The 22,385-nt window shown below is 59.5% G+C and overlaps 2 protein-coding genes across 2 annotated transcripts; both read left to right on the top strand.

The window, feature by feature from the left end:
* The first annotated feature begins 2,802 nt into the window (after positions 1-2,802).
* On the top strand, positions 2,803-4,169 carry TNP2 (transition protein 2). Its single transcript, XM_012784790.3, has 2 exons — positions 2,803-3,263; positions 4,003-4,169. The coding sequence occupies exons 1-2, from the start codon at positions 2,849-2,851 to the stop codon at positions 4,017-4,019; spliced, it is 432 nt and encodes a 143-aa protein (XP_012640244.1). The 5' UTR covers positions 2,803-2,848; the 3' UTR covers positions 4,020-4,169.
* Positions 4,170-13,478: 9,309 nt separating this feature from the next.
* SOCS1 (suppressor of cytokine signaling 1) lies at positions 13,479-15,142 on the top strand. Its single transcript, XM_012784809.2, has 2 exons — positions 13,479-13,614; positions 14,196-15,142. Exon 2 carries the CDS (start codon positions 14,246-14,248, stop codon positions 14,903-14,905), a length of 660 nt encoding a protein of 219 aa, XP_012640263.2. The 5' UTR covers positions 13,479-13,614; positions 14,196-14,245; the 3' UTR covers positions 14,906-15,142.
* Positions 15,143-22,385: the final 7,243 nt, after the last annotated feature.

Below are 22,385 nucleotides of genomic sequence, written 5' to 3'. Positions count from 1 at the left end.
AGCTGCTGGGGGCGGGGCGGTCCCACTGCCCAACTCCTTCTCAGCACTGACGCTTCCGTTGCCAGCCCGCTCCGTGACCATCTCTCTCCCACCTGGAGGCTCACTCTTGACCTCTTCAAGAGGTGCAGAGACGGTGCCCCCGTGAGTGAGCGCGGCGGGCAGGGGGAGCCCAGAGAGGCTGCTGGGCGAGGTGCAGAAGGGGCTGGGCGCACCTTCCAGGGGAAGCTCGGCTGTGTGTGCCACCCCCCGCCCGGCTCTCTCACCCCTGCCCCCAGAAGAAATGACAAAGGAGGAAGCACAGACTCAGGGCGACTGGAATCTATGCTCCCTGGTTAAAAAATTTAAAAAGTTAAAAATAGATTAAAGAAATGACAAACGACCCTGTCCAGGCGGTGGGGGTGGGGAAGGGGAGGCAGCATTGGGGGTGGGGCTCAGTTTCCCTGGGGGCTGTTTGAAGGCGGAGGTGAGGCCACCTGGGCCTGCAGAGGGCGAGGGCAGGGGGCAGGGGGCAGGGGAGGCCCTACCACCCGAGACCCTCCCCTGCCCCCAGCACAAATGACACAACGGGCCCACGTTATCTTTCCCTCCGAAGCCCAAAGGTGCCCCCGCCCGTGCGTGTGCCCAGCAAGCACTGGTCAGGCCCTGCCGGGTGTCAGAGCCCACTCCAGTCCCCAGGGCCCTAACGTGACAGTGACAGACGCAGCAGTCCTGAGGGACGGCCACTGTCGCGGGGGCGTGGCTGTCGGGGCGGTTCTCCTGGGGAGGGCTGGAAAGGTGGCAGCAGAGGTCGGTTTCCTTGGTTTCCACGCTGTGCGCTGGCCCGCAGGTGGGGAAGTGGGGGTCAGCAGAAGAGGAGCGGGGCCGCGGGTTAGGGCGATCCAGAGGCCCAGAGGGTCTCACAGCGTGGCCTGCACACTCCCCACGACCAGACGCAAGGAGCCCGCACAGGCGGGGCCCCTGGAACAGAGCTGCCCGTGCCCACGAAGCCCTGAGGACCGTCAGTGCCCATGGCAGGAGGCCACGCCTGGATTCAATCCCGGCTCTGCCAGTGCCTAGCTGTGGCACTCCGGGCTGGTGACCCAACCTCTCTGAGCCTGTTCCTTTCTAAAACACAACAATCATACCTGCCTCCCAGGATGCGTTCGTTTCTTAGGGCTGCTGTGTCGAAGTAGCACAAACCAGTGGCTGAAAAGGACAGGCATTTATTCCCCCATGGTTCTGGAGATCCGGAGTCGGAAGCCTCAGAAGAGAATTCCTCCCTCCCCTCCCGCTCCCGGTGGCTCAGCTCGTGGCCGCATAGCCCGTCCCGCTGCCTGCACCCGCACGAGGCCCCTCTTCCCTGTGTCACCCCTTCCGCCTCTCGCAGGGACACTCTCCGTGGACTTAGGGCCGCACTCTCTGGCACGCTCTCAGCCCAAGGTTCTTTGCCTAGTTCCACCTGCGAAGACGCTTCTTCCACATAAGGCCACAGGGACGGGTTCCTTGGGGTAAGCCGTGGACGTGGATTGGGGGGGGGCGGCATTTGGCCCATTTCACGGTCATGGTGAGGCTCGAGGACAAAGCCGCCTGGGAAGCGGGGGGCAGAGCCCCGGCAAGCGGGAAGCAGAAGGGTGGTTCTCCCCGAGTGATTCGACACATTTATTAAGAAATAAACTCCATAAAAGCGGGCGATAGCAGACAACAGGTGACGCTGTGTGTGGCTGGGGAGGGTCTGGGGACAGAAGGAGCTCTGTGGGGAAGAGGCGGGGGTGGGGGCAGGAGTGGCCCAGAGCTAAGCCGATGGCCTGAGCCCAGGCCTGGGAGCCCTGGTGGCTCTGGACGGACCCGGGAGACGAGGGGGTCACGGGGGCTGGTGCGCACGGGCTGGCTGGGCTTTCTCCCCGGCGCGGGGTGCGCAGTGTGGCAGGAACGCGGCTCCAGGGGCAGGGAGGGAAGCAGGGTGAGGGCGCAGGAACCGAAAGGAGGAAGCCGGGTTTCCAGGGGCCTCCTGTGGCTTGGCAGGCCTCTCGGGCTCACGATACCAGGAAAGAAGGACAGACACCCCTTCCGTCACATACGGCCACCAGGCCTTGAAAACCACGACAGCCCACCCAAGACTGGACATTGGTGCAAACTGGGATTTGAACCTTCGTCTAAATCTCCTGACTTTAAGTCTTGCTGGGCAGGCGGGCAGCAGGCCCCCACCTGTCGGTCTGCTCCATTACTCCGATCATCCATCGTTCTCCCATGCATCCGCCAGGCATCCGACAGATTCATCACCCGCCCGACGTCTATCCAGGCACTCACCGGCTGTCTTACAGACCACCCGCCACCCGCCACCGGGGTCAGGGCTGCACGACCGTCACCCAAGCTGCCGGGCGGAGGCAGAAAACGCAGACCGTGCCTGTCAATGAGGTTTACTGAGCTGTCACTGTGGCCCCGGCCTGAGCTAACCGCTTGACATAGATTTTCTCATCTAATTCTTCCAATGTCATACGAGGTCAGTACAATGATTGTCCCTATTCTGCAAGGATGGGGACACTAGGACTTGGAGAGGTAAGGGCTCAGGACTGTTCGTGCGGAAGCAGCAGATCTGGGATGTAGATTCGCCTCACTCAGGCCAATCTGACCCCAGGGCCCTTAACCCACAGAGGGGTCTGCCCCAGGGTGCCCAGAAAGCTGCCCCGCCCTGGGGGTGAGGGCAGGGGCTTTGTCCCAGCGGGGCTGCGTCTGTTACACCCTGAGCCTGTGCCATCATAATCGGCCCCGACTATATAACCAGGGGCCTCCAGGGTCTCTGTAAAGCTGGGCCTGCTGAAACAGGAGGAGGAGGAGGAGGCGGCCTCTGCCCCTCCGAGTGTGGCCTCCCATGGACACCAAGACGCAGAGCCTTCCTATCACCCACACCCAGCCTCACGGCAACTCTCGGCCCCAAAGCCACGCCTGCAGCCAGTGCAACTGCAGCCACCACTGCCAGAACTGCAGCCAGAGTTGCAGACGGAACAAGGGTTGCAGCCGGAGCCCCAGCCGGAGCCCGACCAGCCACCGCAGCCCACCGGGGTCCTGCAGCCCATCTGGCCGCCAGAGCCAGAGCCAGAGCCTGAGCCCCAGCCAGCCACCAAAGCACCACAAGCAGAGCATGCACTCCCACCACTCTCGCATGCGGCCCACCACCCACTGCAGCAGCTGCCCCAGGAACAGAAAGGCCTTGGAGAGCAAGATGAACAAGAGGAAGGTGGGCAAGAGGATCCAGCAGGTGTACAAAACAAAGAGGCGGAGCACAGGTACCCTTTGGGCGGGGGCAGGGGGAAGGGCCACGGAGGATAGGGAGCAGGTCACGGGACCTTGGGGGAAGCGAGGTGGACACCTCTGCCTCCAGGCCAGGTCACAGAGGAATCACAGGCAGGGGTAGGGAGGGGCAGGGGGAGGAGGAGGAGGAGGAGGAGGAGGAGGGGGAAGGGGACATAGTGGCCCAGTTGACGGACTGGCTCTTTCACTGGATGGGTTGATTGGGAGGATGGACAGACAGCAGATTAGCTAGATGGAGGCTCGGATGGGTCGAGAGGCTGGGTGGGTAAATCATCACTGTAAGGTTTGTTAGGTCAATGGATGGGTAATAGAAGTGATCTAGATGGATGGATGGATGGACACATCAGTTGAATGACAGGAAAGTTGGATGTGATTAGCTAGATGGATGAATAAATGGGATTGGATGGATACAACGGTTGGCTGGTTGGGTAGAGGGCTGATTTGATTTGGAAGGATATGGTTGGTGGATGAATTGAATGGATATGAGTTTTGACGGCTGAATGAATAGTTTACTGGATGGATAATTGGAGTAACTGAACTGATGGATGGGGTAGATATTTAGATTAATGGGGTAGGATGGGAAAGAAATGTTGACTAGAGTGAACTAACAAATGGGTGGAAGGGATGGGTGGGTGGGAGGGGGGATGGATGGAAGGAGAGTTCAATGACCGAAGTGCTCAGCTGTTAAAGGTCCTTCCCTCTCCTGTCCCTCAGGGCGGAGATACAAGTGACGAGACGGCACTCCCCGGCTTGTTCCTGTGTGTTTCACCCAGATGAGAAGTGCCATCACGCGTGGAATGCTAGGACAGAGTCAATCTTTTAGCAGGAACATGTTACTACGGTGATTTCTATGCAACATTGATTAAAGCTTGTACACTGGATGACTATCCTGGCATCGGCATTTTGATTTCTCTAGGATCAGGTGTCACATTTTGGGGGCCTGGTGGGGCAGCAGGACACAGGGAAGAGGTCATGTGGGGGCAGGGATGGGACCTCGTGAAAGCATAAGGGGTCTCTGTCAGCACAGGGGCGGAAATGAACAGGGGTGAGATGTCAAGAGGCCTTGAAAGTGATGGGCAATGCCGTGCTTGGCGACATTCCTCCCTGGCCCGCCCTGTATGTTCCCACATGTGTGCACACGTGCATAGACACACAAGTGACGCCCACAGACCCATATACTGCTCATGTGATCCGCAGGTATCTCACCCAGGATCACGCAGGAGACAGGAAGAGGGGTCAGGAACGTGCATTCTGCAGTCCAGAGCGTTCCTGAGCTCGAATCCTGTGCACTTATTGTGACACAGGCTGGTGGTCTCTGAGCCTTACTTATCGATTCTGTAAAACAGTGCTCAAAGCTGCCACTTCGACAAACGTTTACTAAGGGGCCAAGTCCGTCAGGGGCCACGCTAGGCTCTGGGAACACACAGAGGACACAGAAGGCCCTGTCCTCTTTGCAGTCCAAACACAAACACGGGACCTGCCGTTTAAGACAAGCTGTGTGACGCAGTGGGGCGAGGTGACGGGGGCCAACCCGGGAAGGCTCCGTCTGCCCAGAACAGCATGCGCCGGAGCCACGGGGAGGGAATGGGCTTGCATGCTAAGGACGGGAGAAGCTGCCCTGGCTACGCAGCCGGCGGGACAGGAGTGGGGGCCAGACCACTCGGGACACGGCTCCCAGTGCGCAGTGGTCACGGGAGGGGCTTGCTGGCTGGACGTCGGGCTCTGCTGAGTGTCAAAGACGGCACTGCCAGCCGCCTGGAAACTGGACCATGGGGGCAGGGGGCAGAGCGGCGGGCAGGATGGTGACCCACATTAGGCGAGCACTGGGGGTCTCCCACACGGCGGGTTGGAAGTTCCTCCCGGGAGCACGCCCAGAGTCCTGCCAAACACTTACCAAGTGCCGACTTGTACAGGCTTTGGGCCACGGCGCAGGAGGGCAGATAAAGGACCCCACACCCAGGTAGCTCCCAACTGAGTTAGGGGCAGCCGTGGACACAGATTACTGGTTTTCTCATCCACGACATGGGCGCAGGTGCTCTGGCTGGGCGGGCAGGGGCGGGTGCGGTGGCGTGTGTGAAGTGCCCGGGCACGCAGCGGGCGGGCAGCGAGCCTTTGCTATTAATTCAGCACAGAAAGGACTAGACGGTTTCTTGAGGAGGAGTGCTAGCGCCAGACAAAAGGATTTGGGAACTGTCAAAGTCTCAGCATGTAAATTAGCCTCTGACCTTCAACCCTATCAGCCTAGGTTTTAGGGTCAGACTCGGGTTTGCTCCGGCTCTGGCCAGGGGGACAGTGGGCCAGTCATGGCCACTCGGGGGCTCACTGGCCTGTCTGTCTGCTGGGGGTCACGGTTCTGACCTCGGGTCTCAGTGGGCTCCCCGCACCCCCGCCAGAGGCGTGGCTGCTGTGGTTGCCTTTTGTGTTTCATGTGGCGTCTGGGCTGCAGGAAGGGGGGTAATGGGGACAGGACGGGGTGCCTGTGGCCGGGGAAGGGCAGCCGTGGAGGAAGGCCTTGGGGAAGCCTGAGCTTTGCAGGACTCTGCGGAGCCGGGCCGGCCGAGGCATGCTGGCCGTGTCAGCGGAAGGCCCTTTCAGATCTGAGCCGTGTGAGCCTGAGCAAGTCTGTAAAAGGGGAGGCTGATGGCGCCTCCCTGGAGGGCTCCCTGTGGGGTTCAGTGAGATAAGGCCCCTGCAAGAGGGCCTGGTGCAGTCAGTCAATGTCACACAGCGCCAGTCTCCCTTCCTGGGCTCCCTCTATCCTCCCCTCACAGCAGGGAAACGTTCCAGGTTGTTCCTACGCACCCTGTGAGAGGCCACGGGGAAGGGCCCAACAGACTCGGAAATCACCATTTATTGAGCACCTACTAGGTGCCACAGGCTCTGGCATAAAGCTTTCTACTGAATCCACAGCCCCCAGCAGCAGGCTTTGTCCCCAGTTTACGGATGAAGAAGCTGAAACTCAGAGGTGAAATGACTTGATCAAGGTCTGAGGTTAGAGATTCATGTTTTGCCCAGAACTTTCCGGTTCCCTATTGAAAACGCAAGGCCACACGGAGCCATGACGGTCACTGACACCGCAGTGCAAAAAGCCCGGGAAGACCTTCTGGGGAGCATATTTTGCAAGAGGGGGCAGAGACAGAGGGTCAGAGGTCAGGCCAGGGCCTTTGAGCCTCACTCACCAAAGGACCTCCCTACTCCCTGGGCAGTGTCCTTTTATGATATGATTGCTGAAGGCAGGAGATCTCTTACTATGAGCAGATGGCCCGGCCACGTGTGTGGTGAAAACAGCCCTCAGACGAAAGCGGCGAAAGCACACGGACACCTGGTTGCACATACAAACAGGCACGCGGGCCCACTCGGACGCAGAGACTGACAGTCACGCGGGGACCCTGATACACACACGCCCCCCTCCACTCACAGGCAGGCCCCCGCACACCGACACGCATGTGCAGGTACGCACGCACCGTGCACGCCGTCCTCTTGGACACGCCAGGACAAGCGGGAAACCTCCGACCGCAGGCTCATTCTTTCACCGGCTTGGCTGGGGCGGGGACAGCAGGTGGCAGGTCTGCCGGAACCCCAGGCTCCGGAAACGGAGACAGATGATGGATCCAGCCAGGGAGAGGGCAGTGGATGCTGACTCCGGCGGAGAGATTCAATGTAAGTGGGAGACGGGGGTGAAGGGAGGTCTGGGAAATACTGACGTGTGGGCCGGCCTGTGGTGGGGCTGTCCGCCCCGTCACCTGGGGGTGTCGCCCCTGCAGGCCCAAGTGGTCGCTGCGGGGAAACCCAGAGGTCTCGGGCTGCGGGGGGAGGAGAGGCCAGGGAAGGGCAGCACGGACCAGGCTAGAGACGCCCATTTTCGGGAAGATTCGGGAGGAAAGACACCTCCACCTCCGCAGGCACACAGGCCCAGATTCCAACCCCAGCTCCCCTCGCTGGGCGCCGTAGGCCGGTCTCTTCACCTCTCTGGACCTGTTCTGCATGCCTTGCTTTATGGAGATTCCCCAGGGGCCGGGTCGCTGTCACTGCTGCGTCTGCAGCACACAGCACAGTGCCTGGCACATGTTGGGAGCGCGGGAAGTATTCACTGAATAGATGGAAGGAGGCGTACGCGCTAAAGCAACAAGGAGATGCCACTTGTGTACCCATCAAATAGGCGGAAACGGAAAAGCTTGCTCATAAGTGCTGGCGAGGGCACGGGAAACATCCCGCTGAATGCTACCGAGAACGTGCACAGGCGTGTGTGCCCGGGGCCACGCAGGAGGGCTCAGGGCCACGTTGTTTGCAGAAGCAAAAAACAACCTGTGCCCATCCGCAGGAGATGGCTAAGTGGCCACCCTGAGGAATATGTGGTTTTTAAGAAAAATGGGGTTGATCTATACATGATCCATGCAGGTTGCCAGGATATGCTACCCGGGGAAGAGGGTGCAACGGAGACAGATACACCACTCGCAGAGGGGAAATCCTACACAGAGCGACACAGCTTTTATGGATCAAAGTACATGCACGTAAGTGCACATAGAAAGATCTGGAAGCATACAGACTAAGCTGGTGTTTGGGGTTACCTCTGGGGAGGGGAAATGCTTTAGTTATTTTGTATGACGAAATGAAAAAATTAAAAAGCAAAGCAAAGAACGAGCATCCGCGCATGCATCTAATCAGGGCTTGGCAAAGCTTTGTTGGATCTGAGACGAGACAGCACAGGCATGCTGAATATAACATCAGCCTCCTTTCTGGGCTCGCTGTCTGGCCAAGGTGACCCAGCAAGCTCCCTAGAGGGACTCAGTGCCCCAGGGCAGGGACAGGCCAGTCCGGCCTGCTGCTTCCCCCAGACCTGCCCCTCCCATATGCCATCAGGGCCAGGCAGGGGCTGTCAACCGCCTCGACCGCCTCACTTCCTGCAGGCCCTCAAATTCTTGCCTTGTCCTGCCAGGAGCGCTCCCTTCCCCTCCCTTGGCGAGGTCCATCTTCCTTCAGAACCCAGTCAAGGGTGACCCCCTCCCCCAGCCTGCTCGGGGCCCTGCCAGCTGAGCCAGGTGCGACTGACGCCAGCAGACACTGGGCTTCCCATGTCACGGCATGTGTTGAGACTGCCACCGGTCTGTGTGCCCCCAAACGAGGTGCCTCCTTGGAGAGAACTGGGTCCTAACCAACCTCTCCTCCTGGCGCCTGGCCAGTGGCCTTTGTCACAGTGGGGGGCTTTGGATGTGAGGGTCTTCCTGCCCAGGCTCTAACTGCCCCCTGCCTGCTGTTTGTCAGTCCTTTGTCTAGCTTCACAGCTTCTGCAAATTCTTTTCTACATCAACTGCACTTGCTACTTGTCAGTTGCCGACACCTAATTTGTCCCTTATTGGGGGGGACTGGCTTGGGTTATTAGAACAGTGTATAAAAATGGAATAAATCAGATCTCCAGGGACTTACTGATGGAAAGGCACTGGGCATTCCATGCCTGGGCTTTGTGACATTTCTTTGGGCCACTGGGTTAAACTAATTTGCTTAAAGCCACATCACTGGTGGGGGTGGGGAGCTGGAACTGGGAACAGGGGAGTCTGGACCCTCCGACCAGTGCTCTCCGAGGTCCCCTTTCCTGCCTCTCTCATTCTGGAGCTGCTCACGTAAGCACTGAGACTGCTTTCTGAGAGCCAGGTAGTACTGGCCGCTTCACGCAACCTCTGACTTAATGTCTCCTGTCTTCACCTGTCACACAGGCACGGGGGGCTACGGGCAGAGTCTGGCCGAGCCTCCCCAGGACTGGCCTGCCCACTGCTCACCTCATCCCCCCTGGCCTTTCAGACCTTCCCCTCGGACTCGGTGCCCCTAGCTCGGCACCCCCCCCCCACCAAAACACACGCTATTTGCTGCTGTGGGAACAGAAGGGACCTTCTACCCCTGCGGTCCCCAACCCCCTGGGGCTGAAGCCCGATACTGGTCTGTGGCCTGTTAGGAATTGGCTGGACATCACCCCCCGAGCTCCATCTCCCCCTTGTCCCCTGCCGCTCCCTGTTCCACGCCCCCTCCCCGCCAGTGGACAAGTGGTCTTCCGTGAAACTTGGGAACTGGGGTGCAGCAGGCCAGCGAGAGAAGCTCCACCTGCATTTACAGCCGCCCCCCATGGCTTGCATCACCGCCTGAGCTCTGCCTCCCCCAACCCCATCCGTGGAAAACCTGTCTTCCATGAAACCGGTCCCTGATGCCAAAAAGGTTGGGGACTATTGCTCTACCCAACAGCAAAGCAAGCTCTCCTGACAAAGGCCTTCAAGCCAGGTTCCGCCAAGCCCCAGGGCTCCCCAAAATACCTTTGTCGAGGTCCCCCAACTCCCCAAGCTGTGCTTTACTCATTTGAGAAATGGCAGCACACGATTTCCAAATCACAGGGCCAAGGGAGAGATTAAATAAGATAATACACCAAAAAACTGTCCCCTGGCCTGTAGGAGCGGCTCAGCAAATGGGGATTTCTTCCCCAGGGTCTCCTGGGGAGGACTGACCCAAAACGTAGCCGTGGACTCCCCAGGAAGTGCTCTTTCCAAAGCATGAATGTCCCAGCTGGCCCTTACAACTATCTTCACTCCCATTTCAGGGGCTAGTATAGGGACACCCAAGGGGTCTCGGAATGAGGTGTGTCCCAAGTTCACCATGATAGCTCATGTGGCTAAACAATGTAGGCAGCCAGAGGTCTTTCCACACCCAATCCTATGATGGCTCCTGGCTTTGATGGCTGCCCCACCCTCTCAGGGTAAAATCCAAACCCCTCCCATCGTCCAGCAAGCTCTTCCCGATCAATCGGACCCTGGCGAGCCCCTACACTCACCCCCTTGCTCTCTAAACCAACTACACCCTTCTCCTTCCTGATCTTTACGCATGCCATCACCCCCACCACAGGGCCTTTGTATTGCCTGTCACCCCACTTTTAGAAAGAACTCATTGCCAATGTCACCTCCCCCAAGAGGCTTTTCCTATCTGCTTTGTCTCACCCCACAAACACCTCATCACCCCATTCTCCCTGTTCGTTTCCAACACAGCACTTAGCTGGATCCGAAACTGTCGTGTGAATTGCACTGTCTTCCTCCAGGTCTGTTTGAAGACCGCCGAGTCCCTAGTGCCCAGCATGCAGTAGGCGCTCAATAAATACTTGCTGAATGTTATAGCAACAGGAAATGGACAAAACATTTCTAGAAGAAAAATAAATTCTTAAATATTTATATAAAATAAAAATACCTGCTGAATAAATACTGAAGGAGTGAAATAGATACGTCACTACCCCTGTCTTACAGGTATGGAAACTGAGACGCACAGAAGCTAAGACGCTTGTTCCAGGACACACGCTTATGAAGTGACAGATTTAAACCCAGACCAGTGGACGGCAGAATTCATTCGGTGAGCCCCACAGCTCGGGGACCCCAGGGGCCCAGACTCCCACGGGAACCTCGCTAACCCATGCATTAGAGGAAAAGGAAGGCGAAGACCACGGGGCCGGTTTCAGGATTACGAGCCCTGGCGAGGGGCTGGGCTTCCCAGCACGGTGCTGCCAGAGCTGGAAAGAGAAACTGAACCGAGCTCCCTGGGCTGGGATCGTGATTCTCCCCAGCTGCTCACGTCTGGGCTACCAGGACCTGCCGCGCATCTGGCTGTGGTCTGGCAAGCTGTGGACACAGGGCTGACTCATCTGCCCTGTGACAAGAAGTCACGTGTGCCTAGCACTTGCTCTGTGCCCGGCACTTTGCTCTGGGCTTTGCATCCATTGCTGCTATGTGCGGTACGAAAGGTCCAATGCTCATTTTGCAGATGGGGCAAGTGAGGCCCCAAGAGGGCAAGTCGCTTGCCCAGGGTCCCACGCTGGGGGGCAGAAGGCCTGGGGCGGGAACCGGGCCCCACCTTGCTGGGGAGTCTGAGCTCCCGAGGGCTCCACGCCTCCTGGGTGCCCGGGCGCTGGTGCGCAGCCCTGCGGGACCAGACGTTTGTCAATCAGCACATTTCCTTCCTCTCTTCTGGCATCTGGATTTGGTTTCATTTTAAACTCGGGACTTCAGAAAATGAAACCAAAGGTAACTGTCACCGGTGGCCACGTGTACCTAGTTTATCCCCAAGCAGCTCTCCTCCTCCTCCTCTTCTTCCTCCCTTGCCATGCCTCCTTCCTCTGGCCTGTGCTCCCTGGGCTAGGGCTCCCAAAATGGACACGAGGGGTGAAGCCACGTGTCTGTGGGCTCCGACATGCTGCCACACCTACAGGCACCCTCTGAAGAACAACAATGGCAAACAGCTCCTGAGTGCTTATTATACACCAGGGGCCTTTTTCAGCACCTGACCCATAATCGCCCACTTGATCCCCACCCCAACCCTAGGAGGTCCTATTATTATCCCCATTTCACAGATGAGGAAGCCAAGGCAGAAAGGTTAATCACATGGTCAAGGTCACAGACTAGAAAGTTGCAGAGTTAGAACTAGCTCTGAGTCCAAAGTCTGGCTTTTAATTACACACACACACACACACACACACACACACACACACACACATTTTATTATTTTTGGAGACAGAGTCTCATTCTGTCACCTGGACTAGAATGCAGTAGAATCATCATAGCTCACAGCAACCTCAAACTCCTGGGCTCAAGCGATCCTCCTGCCTCAGCCTCCTGAGTAGCTGGGCCTACAGGGGTGACCCGTCGTGCCTTGCCTGCTTTATATTATATTTTATCCATCACCCAAGACAAGGTGTGGCCCCCCAGTGGTGCTCAGTCACCATCTCTAGAATGACCACAGCACCTGCCCCCTGGAGCACACATGGCTGTGCATCTTCTCTCTTACCGCACGTGTGCATACGCATGCACCCAAACAGCCACATCAGCGACTGTCACCAGCCCTGGCCACACACACAACTTCAGGGAGCTGATGGGGTCCTGAGCCAAGCTGATTCTGGGCCTCCCCCTTGTGTTCACGGGCAGACGCAGGAACCTGGGCTCTGCCTGGGGGCGCCCTGATGTGCTGAGGCTGAGGACGTGGGAAGAAGGGCCTGGCACCAGGACTTGGGGCAGAGGAGCCTCTGGGCTGCATCCTGAGAGCTGTCTGCAGAGGGCAGTGTGTGCCGGCGTAAGAACAGTCACCAAGCCCCCGCCAGCCCGGCGGGTCTTTTGTGTGCCCCCTAGTTTTGGGGCTCCCTATGGGCCTTCATTCACAAATACACACACCAGCCGGGACCTGCTCCATGGCCATCCACGACAAACAGAAGCGCTACATCACACACGTGCACAAATTACAGCCCTGACCACCGACCCCGCACCATCCCGAGCCCAAATATGTGTGTGGGGCTGGGAGGGCGGGGGTGAAGGGCAGGTGCTGGATGGAGCAGCGGGAGGGGGTAGGGGAGAGGAGGGCCAGGAAAGTAGGTTTTTTGATCACCATATCTGCAAATGCACCGTTTTTTCATGGGTCTCCAAAGTACGTTTGGAGGCGCCTGGCTGCTCTTTCTCCCCAAAATGAAAACAGGGAGGGTGAGAGCGGGGGCCGGAGCCCCCGATCCGCCAGCCACCGCAAATCACAGCCCCTCCCCAGGCCAGTTCCCCCAGCTGTCGCAGTGGGGGCGCAGGGCGGGCGGCCGGGCCGCTGGGGACCGTGAGCGCCCCGCCCGGTTTCCGAGGAACTGGGCCCGGCGTCGAGGCGCCCCTCCCGCCCCGCCGAGGGTTCCTCTGAAGCCTGTGGTCAGGCGGCCGCTTCCTGGGAAGCCCAAGCCAAGAAACGCAGTCAGCAGTCGCCGCTCCGGGGCCGCGCGGGGCGGGAGCCGTCCCGAGGGGACCTCCCGGGATTCCTGGCGGGATCCGGCTCCGCGCAGTAGGGGACAGCTCTGCCCCAGACCGGCGGGGAGGGGCGCGTGTGGCGGCCAGTCCAGAGCTTCCCGAAGGGCTCGGCCGCAGAAATCCGGGACTGAAGGGCACGGGCAAAAGTGGGGTCGCCAGGTCCGAAGGGGACGTTCGGGAAGCGGCCGGAGGTTCAGGGCCGGGCCAGCGCCCCCGGATGCAACGGTGCTAGGGCGGGTGCGAGGCGGAGTCGGGGTGCAGGGCCCCCAGCTGCAGAACCCCGGGAAGCGTAAACAGCAGGCAGGCACCGGCGCCACGACGGAAAGAGAAACCGAAAGTGGCGCTGGGGGCGCGGCCTGCCCGGGGCGTGGCCTGCCGGGGGCGTGGCTCCCACGCGCTTCGGGCTTAAAAGGCTGGTGCAGGGGCGGGCGCGGAGCACAGTGAGCTGCGGCCGTGGCAGCTGCACGGCTCCCGGCCCCGGAGCATGCGCGAGAGTCGCCCCGGAGCCCCTCGCCGGCCCGCGCCCCACCGCCAGGTGAGCCGGGCACAGGGCAAGGAGGCGGGAGGGAGAAGGGAGGAAAGGACTGGCGGCCACCAGCCGGAGCCGGAGCCGGAGCCGGAGCCGGAGCCGGAGCCGGAGCGCGAGCCCGGCCGGCTCCGGGACTGCGTGGTGGGGTCGCGGCCATCACGCCTCGGGCCGCCCCCCCCCCCCGGCCCCACCCAGGCCGCCCCCCGCGCGCGCGCGGGGTTCCCGCAGCGCAATCTTTTTGCTGCCTGTGCCCAAACCGCCCGGACCGGGCGCCGATCCCGGCCTGGCCAGCAGGCGGCGGCCGCGGGGCGGCGAGCCGCGGGCCTGACGGCCGGAGCCCGAGCGGGCTGCTCCTGGGCACCTCTCCACGCCCCCCTCTCCGCTCCCCGGAGGTGGACTCCACCCCCCGAGCCCCCACCGCCGGCAAGGGCTTCGCGGACCGCAGAGCCCGTTTTCTAGATGAGCCCGCCGGGGCTCGGACGGGCCGCGCACGCTTGGTGCTCCGCCCGCGCTGCCTCGCGGCCGCTCACCTACCCAGCCCCGGCCCCGCGGGGCGCTGCGGCTCACTGCCTCTGTCTCCCCATCAGCGCAACCCCGGACGCTATGGCCCACCCCTCCGGCTGGCTCCTCGAGTAGGATGGTAGCACACAACCAGGTGGCAGCTGACAATGCAATCTCCACGGCACCAGAGCCCCGACGGCGGCCAGAGCCTTCCTCCTCTTCTTGCTCCTCCTCCTCGCCCGCGGCCCCAGCGCGCCCGCGGCCCTGCCTGGCGGCACCGGCACCGGCCCCGACACCGGCCCCGGCCCCCGGCGACACGCACTTCCGCACATTCCGCTCGCACGCCGATTACCGGCGCATCACCCGCGCCAGCGCGCTCCTAGACGCCTGCGGCTTCTACTGGGGGCCCCTGAGCGTGCACGGGGCGCACGAGCGGCTGCGCGCCGAGCCCGTGGGCACCTTCCTGGTGCGCGACAGCCGCCAGCGGAACTGCTTCTTCGCCCTGAGCGTGAAGATGGCCTCGGGCCCCACGAGCATCCGCGTGCACTTCCAGGCCGGCCGCTTCCACCTGGACGGCAGCCGCGAGAGCTTCGACTGCCTGTTCGAGCTGCTGGAGCACTACGTGGCGGCGCCGCGCCGCATGCTGGGGGCCCCGCTGCGCCAGCGCCGCGTGCGGCCGCTGCAGGAGCTGTGCCGCCAGCGCATCGTGGCCACCGTGGGCCGGGAGAACCTGGCGCGCATCCCCCTCAACCCGGTACTCCGGGACTACTTGAGCTCCTTCCCCTTCCAGATCTGAGCGGCCGCGCCCGCCGTGCACGGAGCATTAACTGGGGCGCACTGTTATTTTCTATTATTAATTATTATTATTTGACTGGAACCACATGGGTGCCCTCCCCGCCTGGGTTGGAGGGAGCGGGTGTGGGGGCGAGTCGCCTCCCGCTCTCAGCAGGAGACGAGGCCACAGACCCCTCCTCACCTCTTGGGGATGCTTCCCTCTGGCGTTCCGTCTGGGTCCCCCTGGTCATTGTAGCAGCTTAACTGTACCTGGGCCAGGACCTGAACCCGCTCCTCCTACCTCTCATGTTTACATACACCCGGTATCTTTGCACAAACCAGGGCTTGGGGGAGGGTCTCTGGCTTTATTTTTCTGCTGTGCAGAATCCTATTTTATATTTTTTACAGCCAGTTTAGGTAATAAACTTTATTATGAAAGTTTTTTTTTTAAAGAAAAAAAAATGTTTCTAGAGCGTGTGCTTTGGCCAGAAGTTTCTCTTGGTTCTGAAGGGAGAAGGGTCCTAAGACGGACCGGCTCCGCCGGAGGTGGCGTGGGGGCACGTTCTGTGGCTGGACACCCCCCGGGATTCCACCTGGGACTGTCGGGGACAGAAACCAGGGGTCTCTCGTTTGGGTGTGTGCTGGGCGAGATGGGCGCTCGCGTTTGAGCCCACGCTGCGTGCCAGCCCCTAGTCTTTGCTTTCTGTGCTTACATGTACTTAACCCTATAGACATGCACCCTTGTGAAGGCCAGGCTCTCACCCCACCTTACAGAAGAGAAAACCCAGTGAGGGGCGCATTTGTGCGCACACCCTCGGAGACACTCAAGCCTTTTTTTTTTTTTTTTTTGGCTGTCCACCCAGAATCTGTTTCAAATGGATGACAGAGAGGAAACTTCTTTGCTTCTATGACCACAACAACTTCCAGGAAGAGCGTGGGGGCGGGCTGGGGGCTTGGTGAGCCGTTTGGAAGCGGCACATTCTGAAACGCCATCAGGGGAGACGTTTCGCATGGGATGGGGATTCGGTGCTGGGTCTGACTTCCTCCCCCCCCACCCTGCTCTGCCTTCTGTACTTTTTGGTGAACACATGGCTTGGAGCCAGGGAGAGGCTCTGTGGTCTGTGGTGGCAGGAGGGCCCTGCTGGTGGCTTTGGGCAATTCCCTTTGCCTCCCTGGGCCTCCACTTCTACCTCTGAAACGGACAACTTTGTGTGCGGGCCGGGGGCCGGGGGAGGAAAGGGTCAGTCCAGCATGTGTGTGGGGCGGGCCGTGGCACCAGAAACGGGTGCCCCGGACACGGGTTTGATGGCTGCTCCTGTGTCCACGGCCCCGTGTGAGCGATGGGCCGTGCTGGGAACTCACTGCTGAACACGGTGAACTGAGTTATTTCCAGGCTCAGGGTTAAGCAGCCTTGTGGACGCGTCACACTTTATCTTCAGAGGCGAGAAGCCTCGGACAGGCTGGTAATGGAGCGCGCTTGTGTTTAATAACACCTTTCAGACTCCAAAGTGGAGCATGAAATTAACTGCATGGTCCAAGAGCTGGAGCTGCCCAGGCTCGTCCTGGGGGAATAATAGGTTCCAGGCCTCAAGGGCTAGGCTGGCCAGGAGAGGATCAGGGTCTCAGAGCCGCGGGAGGGAAGGAGGTGATGTCCTGTCTCGCAAAGAGTCTCTGCTTTTTATTTTTAGCCACCCCCTGTCCTTCCTTCTCCGCTGTGTGGATTAATTAAGTCCTGTCCTTGTTCTTTCTTTAGCTGCTCCTGCCACCCCTCACCCCAGCCCTGGCCAGTGCCTGGGAAAATGGAAAAAATCACAGAAGGCAATGTTCGGGCTCAGGTTATAATGTCGGTTATAACCGCTGGGCCCCATGCTACCCTGTTCCAGCCTCCTGGCCACCCCGTAAACCCCTCCCCCATTTCATAGGTGGGAAAACAGGCCCAGAGAGGCGAGCAGGGCACACAGCAAGTGGCGGAGCCAGATCTTCCAGACCCATTCAGGACTGCTTCAGAGGCTGGGCCCCCCAGGCAACACAGTGCTCTGACGTCATGGCAACAGCAGCAGCAGCTGCTGATGTTTACATGTGGCACTCTGCAGGTGCGGGTCCCAGCTCTCTAGTCACTAGCTGGAGTACTCAGCCTCACCTGGGCCTTGCAGTGTAAGTGCTGTCAACGACCCATTTTACAGGTGAGGAAGGAGGTCCTCCTGCAAAGAGGGGCGAATTGGCAGGTAGCATACGGTTTGGTAAGGGTTTTTTTCCTCATTTGAAAAAGGTGTAAAAGTCCTATTTTCATTCCACAAGTGATAGATACCCAGACCCAGACCCATTCCCCTTACAAAACCTGAAGCGGAACCGATAAGAATAAAGGCTCTAGTCACGCTGCTCCACAGCTGGCCCCTTTGTCCCTTCAAGAGTCATTTTGGGGAAAAAAAAATCTATACTAACTTACAGTGACCTTAAAAGCCCCCAGGAAATGCAATCCAGGCCCTGTGTGACAAATCTAGTGCAGCACCACTGCAGGGCAGAAAGACCTGTGTGTGTGTGTGTGTGTGTGTGTGTGTGTGCACGCGCCCACCATGTGGCTTCCCGGGTGCAGATTCTCTGTCTCTCTCTCAAACCTCAGCTTCATGATTCAGCAGCGCTGACGTCAGTTTACGAGAATGAAAAGTGAGAGGAGGGTTTGTGTGCGCGAGGCCTGCGTCGGGGCGGCAGCCTGGGGCGGGCACGGGAGCAGCTCTTTGGAACGACAAGGACTGCGTGCAGGTGCACGAACAGCCCTGCACCAGCATCAGAGCCACCCCTAGGCTGGGCACCCAGATGAGGAAATGGAAGCTCAGAGAAGTGCAGTCACCTACTCGAGGTCACACAGCTCAACAGTGACTTGCACCAGGCCCACCCCACTCTAAACAGGACAGGTTTCTGAAACATCGGGGGAGGGAAGAGGAAGGAATCCCGTGACAATGTGTATCACAGAGCACTTGGCACAGAACGTGGCATGTGGCAGGTGCTAAGTGTACCTCTGAATGACGAGGCGCTCAGTAAGTGACAGCTGAGGTTCCAATAACATGCACTGACTGAGCACTTGCTGTGACTCTGACCCCGAAGGATACAGGGATGAACGAAATGGCGCCTGGTCTCTGTGCGTGGGACTCACAGAGCCTCGGATGGTACCTAACTATATATGAGTAAAGGCACAAGAACATTCTAAGAACATGGCGACAGCATTCAGGTGGAAACTCAACGGGGTGGTCGGGCAGCGGGTGGTGGGGCTAGTTTAGAGAGAAAGGGCAGAAAGGCTCCTTCGAGGTGACACTGAAATTGTGCCCAGAAAGACAGACAGGCAGGAGCCAGCCCGGTGAGGGCGGGAGGTGGGCGCTCCAGGCAGGGGTGCTGGGTGCTGGGTGAGGGCCGAGTAGAGGGAGAGGAGGTGGAAGGGGTGGGCAGGGGCCAGAGCACTTGGGGCCCTGCAGGCCAAGGTGCCAAGTGTGGATTGGAAGTCTGATGGGGAGCTTGGGGGGGGGACAGATCTGGCCGCAGGGTGACACGGCTGAGGCTTCCTGCCCATGTGTAGGTTGGAGGGAGTAGTTCGTTCTCCACCAGACCCCTAAGCACCAGCCAATCGGGTCCGGCAAGAGGAAGACCTGGACCTGCCCCCGGAATGCCGGCCGGGGTGGGCAGGCCGCAGCCGGAAGCCCGGTCTGAGCAGAGCCCCGTGAGCTTCTTGGGGCAGCGCTTGCCCGGGCGGGGCGGGGCCCACCTCCGCTTCCGGGAGGGCCGCACAGGACCGGACAGGTGTGTGTGGCCAGGCCCACTGGATGCCTGCCTGGCAGCCCCTCACCTGGCCTCCCACTGCCATCACCCAGAGCCTCCCAGGGCTCAGAGCTTTCCAGGAATAATTTGGTGGCTTGCGGGGGACGGGGGTGTCTCAAGTTCCCTCAGAGAGGGAGTGCAGTTTTCATCAAAGCAAAGTCACATGTGACAACAGTGCCCAGGGTGGGCGCTCAGACTGCCTCTCTCAACCCTGGTCCTGTCCCTGGGACCCGACACATCCCTCATGGGAAACGGTAGCGGGCTCTGCGATGGACGTGTGGCCCCCGTGCAACCGCACCTGCCCGCCCCTCCCCCTACGCCAGCACGGATCCAGCTGGCCACCCTCAGCCCTCCCATGGCTCGGGAGTGGGCCCTGCTCCCCGGGAGCCCCAGGGGTGTGGCCCAGACACTCACCCGCTCCCTCCCGCCTCGGGTGCGTCCCAGGTGCCTTTGTGCCCAGGCAGCGGAGCCGCTGGGCTGGGTAGGGTTGGCGTGGCCCCTGCTCAGCCCCTGTGTGCTAGGGCCACCATGTGTAATGCTGGTGACGTCACCGCCCCACCCCTGCCGCCAGCCCCCGCCCCCAAATGGTACTTGGCCCCTCTCACCTCTGTGGGGTTCCGGGCCCACCCAGCACGTCCTGCCCGCTGCGCTCCAGGCTCCTGCAAGACCACGAGGCCCAGGCAGCGCATGTCCCAAGCACCTGCCTGATCAAGGCTGCAATTGCGAGCCCTCCCCCAAGCTCCCACCCTTTGCAGGCCACTCTGCCTCCCCCACCTCACGCAGCCCCAAGTCTCGAACCTTCTCACCTGGGAATGCTGCTCATAACTACCCACCCCAGGCCGAAAGGTGCCCGAAAGTGTGAACACGTGACGCTAATTGGTATCAGCCCTCTCTGCGTCTGGGCTCTTGCATAGCTGCTGGGTTAACACACTGACTGCCACGTGAGTTGCATTTAACTCATGATTGTTTCGAGCCTCATGAAGCGAAACCCTGCAGTTGCAAAATCCTGCAGTTGCTTCGTGAAAATCTTACTTGTTGATGTTCTTACTGTTACAATTAATGTTGACAATTTAATTCTAAAAACGTGGCTTGTGTTGCATATAACTCAGGCACAGAAAGCAATAAAGGGTAGCAGATTAGAAACGATTGTTTTGTTTTGATAAAACACCGTGGCCCCAGGAAAAAAAAATTTTTTTTTCTAGTGTGGCAGTCAATGTGTTAAGATAATGCGATTTATTGAGCACCTAATGGGTGCTAACACTTCGCCCAGGCTGTGTCATGAGGAAACTGAAGCTCAGAAAGGTAAAGACATGGCCCCGACTGCAGTGTGTAGAAGGCAGGGCCAGAGTTTGCCCAAGCGATGCCGAAACTCATGACCTCACGCTCACTACACAGTGCTCAAGGCGCCGCAGGTTCATGCTCCATTTCGGGCACCTAGGCCCAGCCCGGAGGAGCCAGCCGGAGCTCAGAGCATCTCAGCGGCCCGGTCTGAGGCTGAGGGGCCAGGAAGGGCAGTGGGCTGGTGACCACCCTGCAAGGCTGCACGAGAAGGCTGCCAGGACTGCGTGCTCAGGACCCCTGGGCAGTGGCTCTGGGGCGGCCAGCAGCCCCGGCAGCAGGGCTGGGGGGTGGGGGATGGGCACGGAATCGAACGAGGATGAGCCAGAGCCAGACAGCAGCGTCCTACGCCAGGATAGGGCTGGGAGGGTGACATTCAGGGCTGGCCCCACCTGGGGACCTGCAGTGGCCTGCGCCGTGAGACGCCCCCCCCACACCGGGGCGCAGCGGGGAGGGGCAGTCGAGGCTCGGTGAAGGAGAGGAGGGGTGAGGCCTGGATTCAAGCCCGGACTCGGCCAGCTGCATGGCCGCAGTGGCTTTGTCTCCAAAGCCACCATTAGACGCCGTGATCCCCACTCTGCTCTGCCTGGCAACGGCCGTGAGGACTGCGCCAGTGGAATGACACTGGATCTCCACCCGGGTGTGGGGGCTGTCACACGACCATCATTTTGCATCGCGCCCCTGCCCAGATGGATTTGAACCAGCGCAGCCACACAGACAGACAGACCGGGGCCCGTTTCAGCTTTGCCACATGCTGGCAACGGCAGTGGCTGCCAGGTCACCCATGTTGAATGGTCGCTGTCTGGGCGCTAGACTAGACACTGTTCTGAGTAACTCATTAATCGTCAGGAGAACGTGTGAGCGGGCGCGATGGTCAACTATCTAACGAGGAACCCGCTGCCCGGGGCCGCGCGGCAGGCGGGCGGCCCAACCTGGCGGAGGTGAAGTCTAACACCGGCGCCCGGCCATCAGTCACTGAGCTCTGTTTTTATGGTTTTTTTTTTTTTTTTTGCCAGATCTATCCAAGCTCCAGCTGTTCTGTTATGCAGTTAATGTTTTCTTCCAATCAAGTTACTTGGTTTCCTTAAGTAAATTTTATTTCAAGGGAAATGTATCATTACCGTACCTGAAAAGCCGGGATTTACCTGCCACAAAGAGGTGACCCTTAGACTATGCAATGAAACCCAGTGTCGGTTTCCAGCTAGACACTGAGGTCTTGGTCTGCTCTGAGCAAGAGGTCTGTGCTGAGCTTGGGGGCGGGGGAGAAGGGGGAGGGGGAGGGGAGGGAGAGGGATGTCAGCAAGTGTCACAGAGGTGTTTAAGACACAACAGCACCAACGGGAGACTTTCTCCTTGGCTTGAGCAGCAAGACTACAAGAGAACGAAAATGGAAAATCATGTTTTGTGCAGGCGGGAGGGGTTCTCAATGTTGTATAAAAGTGTCTCCGTGTTCCACCTAAAACCACCACCCAGAGACCCTCCAGGGCACCTGTCCTGCACCTGGGGCACACTGCCAAGCATGGCTGCCAGCTGTTTTGTGGGCAAGTAGTCCCTTCTCCACTGTGGGCCTCAGTTTCCTCACCTGTGGAGTGGGGTAGGTGTCCAGAGATCACAGGGTGTGGAGGGTTACACGGAAGCGATTATGAAACAAAAACCACAGAGTACCTGCTCGGGAATAGGCTCTCGCTGTTCCCGGGGCCAGGAGCAGGGTTAGGGGGCCCTGCCCTGGTTCCCAGATTGGGCCACCGAAAATGAAACCCCAACACGCCCAGCCCTGGGCGCCTCAACGTCTTTCGTCTCACCTTGCCAAGTCCTCTGCTCGCTGGCCTGCTGACAAAAAAGGCTCCAGTTCCCAGAAGGCGGGTCAGAGTGAAACTGCCTCAGGTGCAGCCCGGAAGGGCCTGCTGGGCCCCCCAGCCAGGCAGCAGGGGTGGGGGGGAGGGGAAGGCACACTGGAGCCTCCCAGCACACTCCCTTGCTCTGGATTCCAGATGGGGAAACTGAGGCCAGAGAGGTGGGCTCTGTTCCTCTTTGCAGGCGTTAGGAGGGAATGAGGTGGGACCACCCAAACGGCAATCTGATCACCTCACACCCCCAGGCACACCCCCCTCTGCTCCCATGCATATCTAGCACTTTCTAGGTAGGGGCCATCATTGTCTCATATTACAGGCAAGGAAACTGAGGCCAGGAGACCTTAAATTTCTTGTCCATGGCCTCACAGCTGGTACAAGTAGTAGAAGCAGTATTTGGACCAAGGAGGTGACCCCAGAGCATTCTAGTAGCTCTCAGCTGCCAGACACTAAAATACAACCCTTTTCCCGTGGGATTTGAGGCCCCTGGTCCCCTGTCACCTGGTT

Source organism: Microcebus murinus, chromosome 19, assembly GCF_040939455.1.
Source record: "Microcebus murinus isolate Inina chromosome 19, M.murinus_Inina_mat1.0, whole genome shotgun sequence".
Classification (NCBI taxonomy): Eukaryota; Metazoa; Chordata; class Mammalia; order Primates; family Cheirogaleidae; genus Microcebus; species Microcebus murinus.
This window is presented reverse-complemented; position numbering and strand designations above follow the sequence as displayed.

Excerpts from the sequence above, each read along its gene's own strand:
- SOCS1 (XM_012784809.2), top strand. The coding sequence starts at position 14,246 with ATGGTAGCACACAACCAGGTGGCAGCTGACAATGCAATCTCCACGGCA.
- TNP2 (XM_012784790.3), top strand. The coding sequence starts at position 2,849 with ATGGACACCAAGACGCAGAGCCTTCCTATCACCCACACCCAGCCTCAC.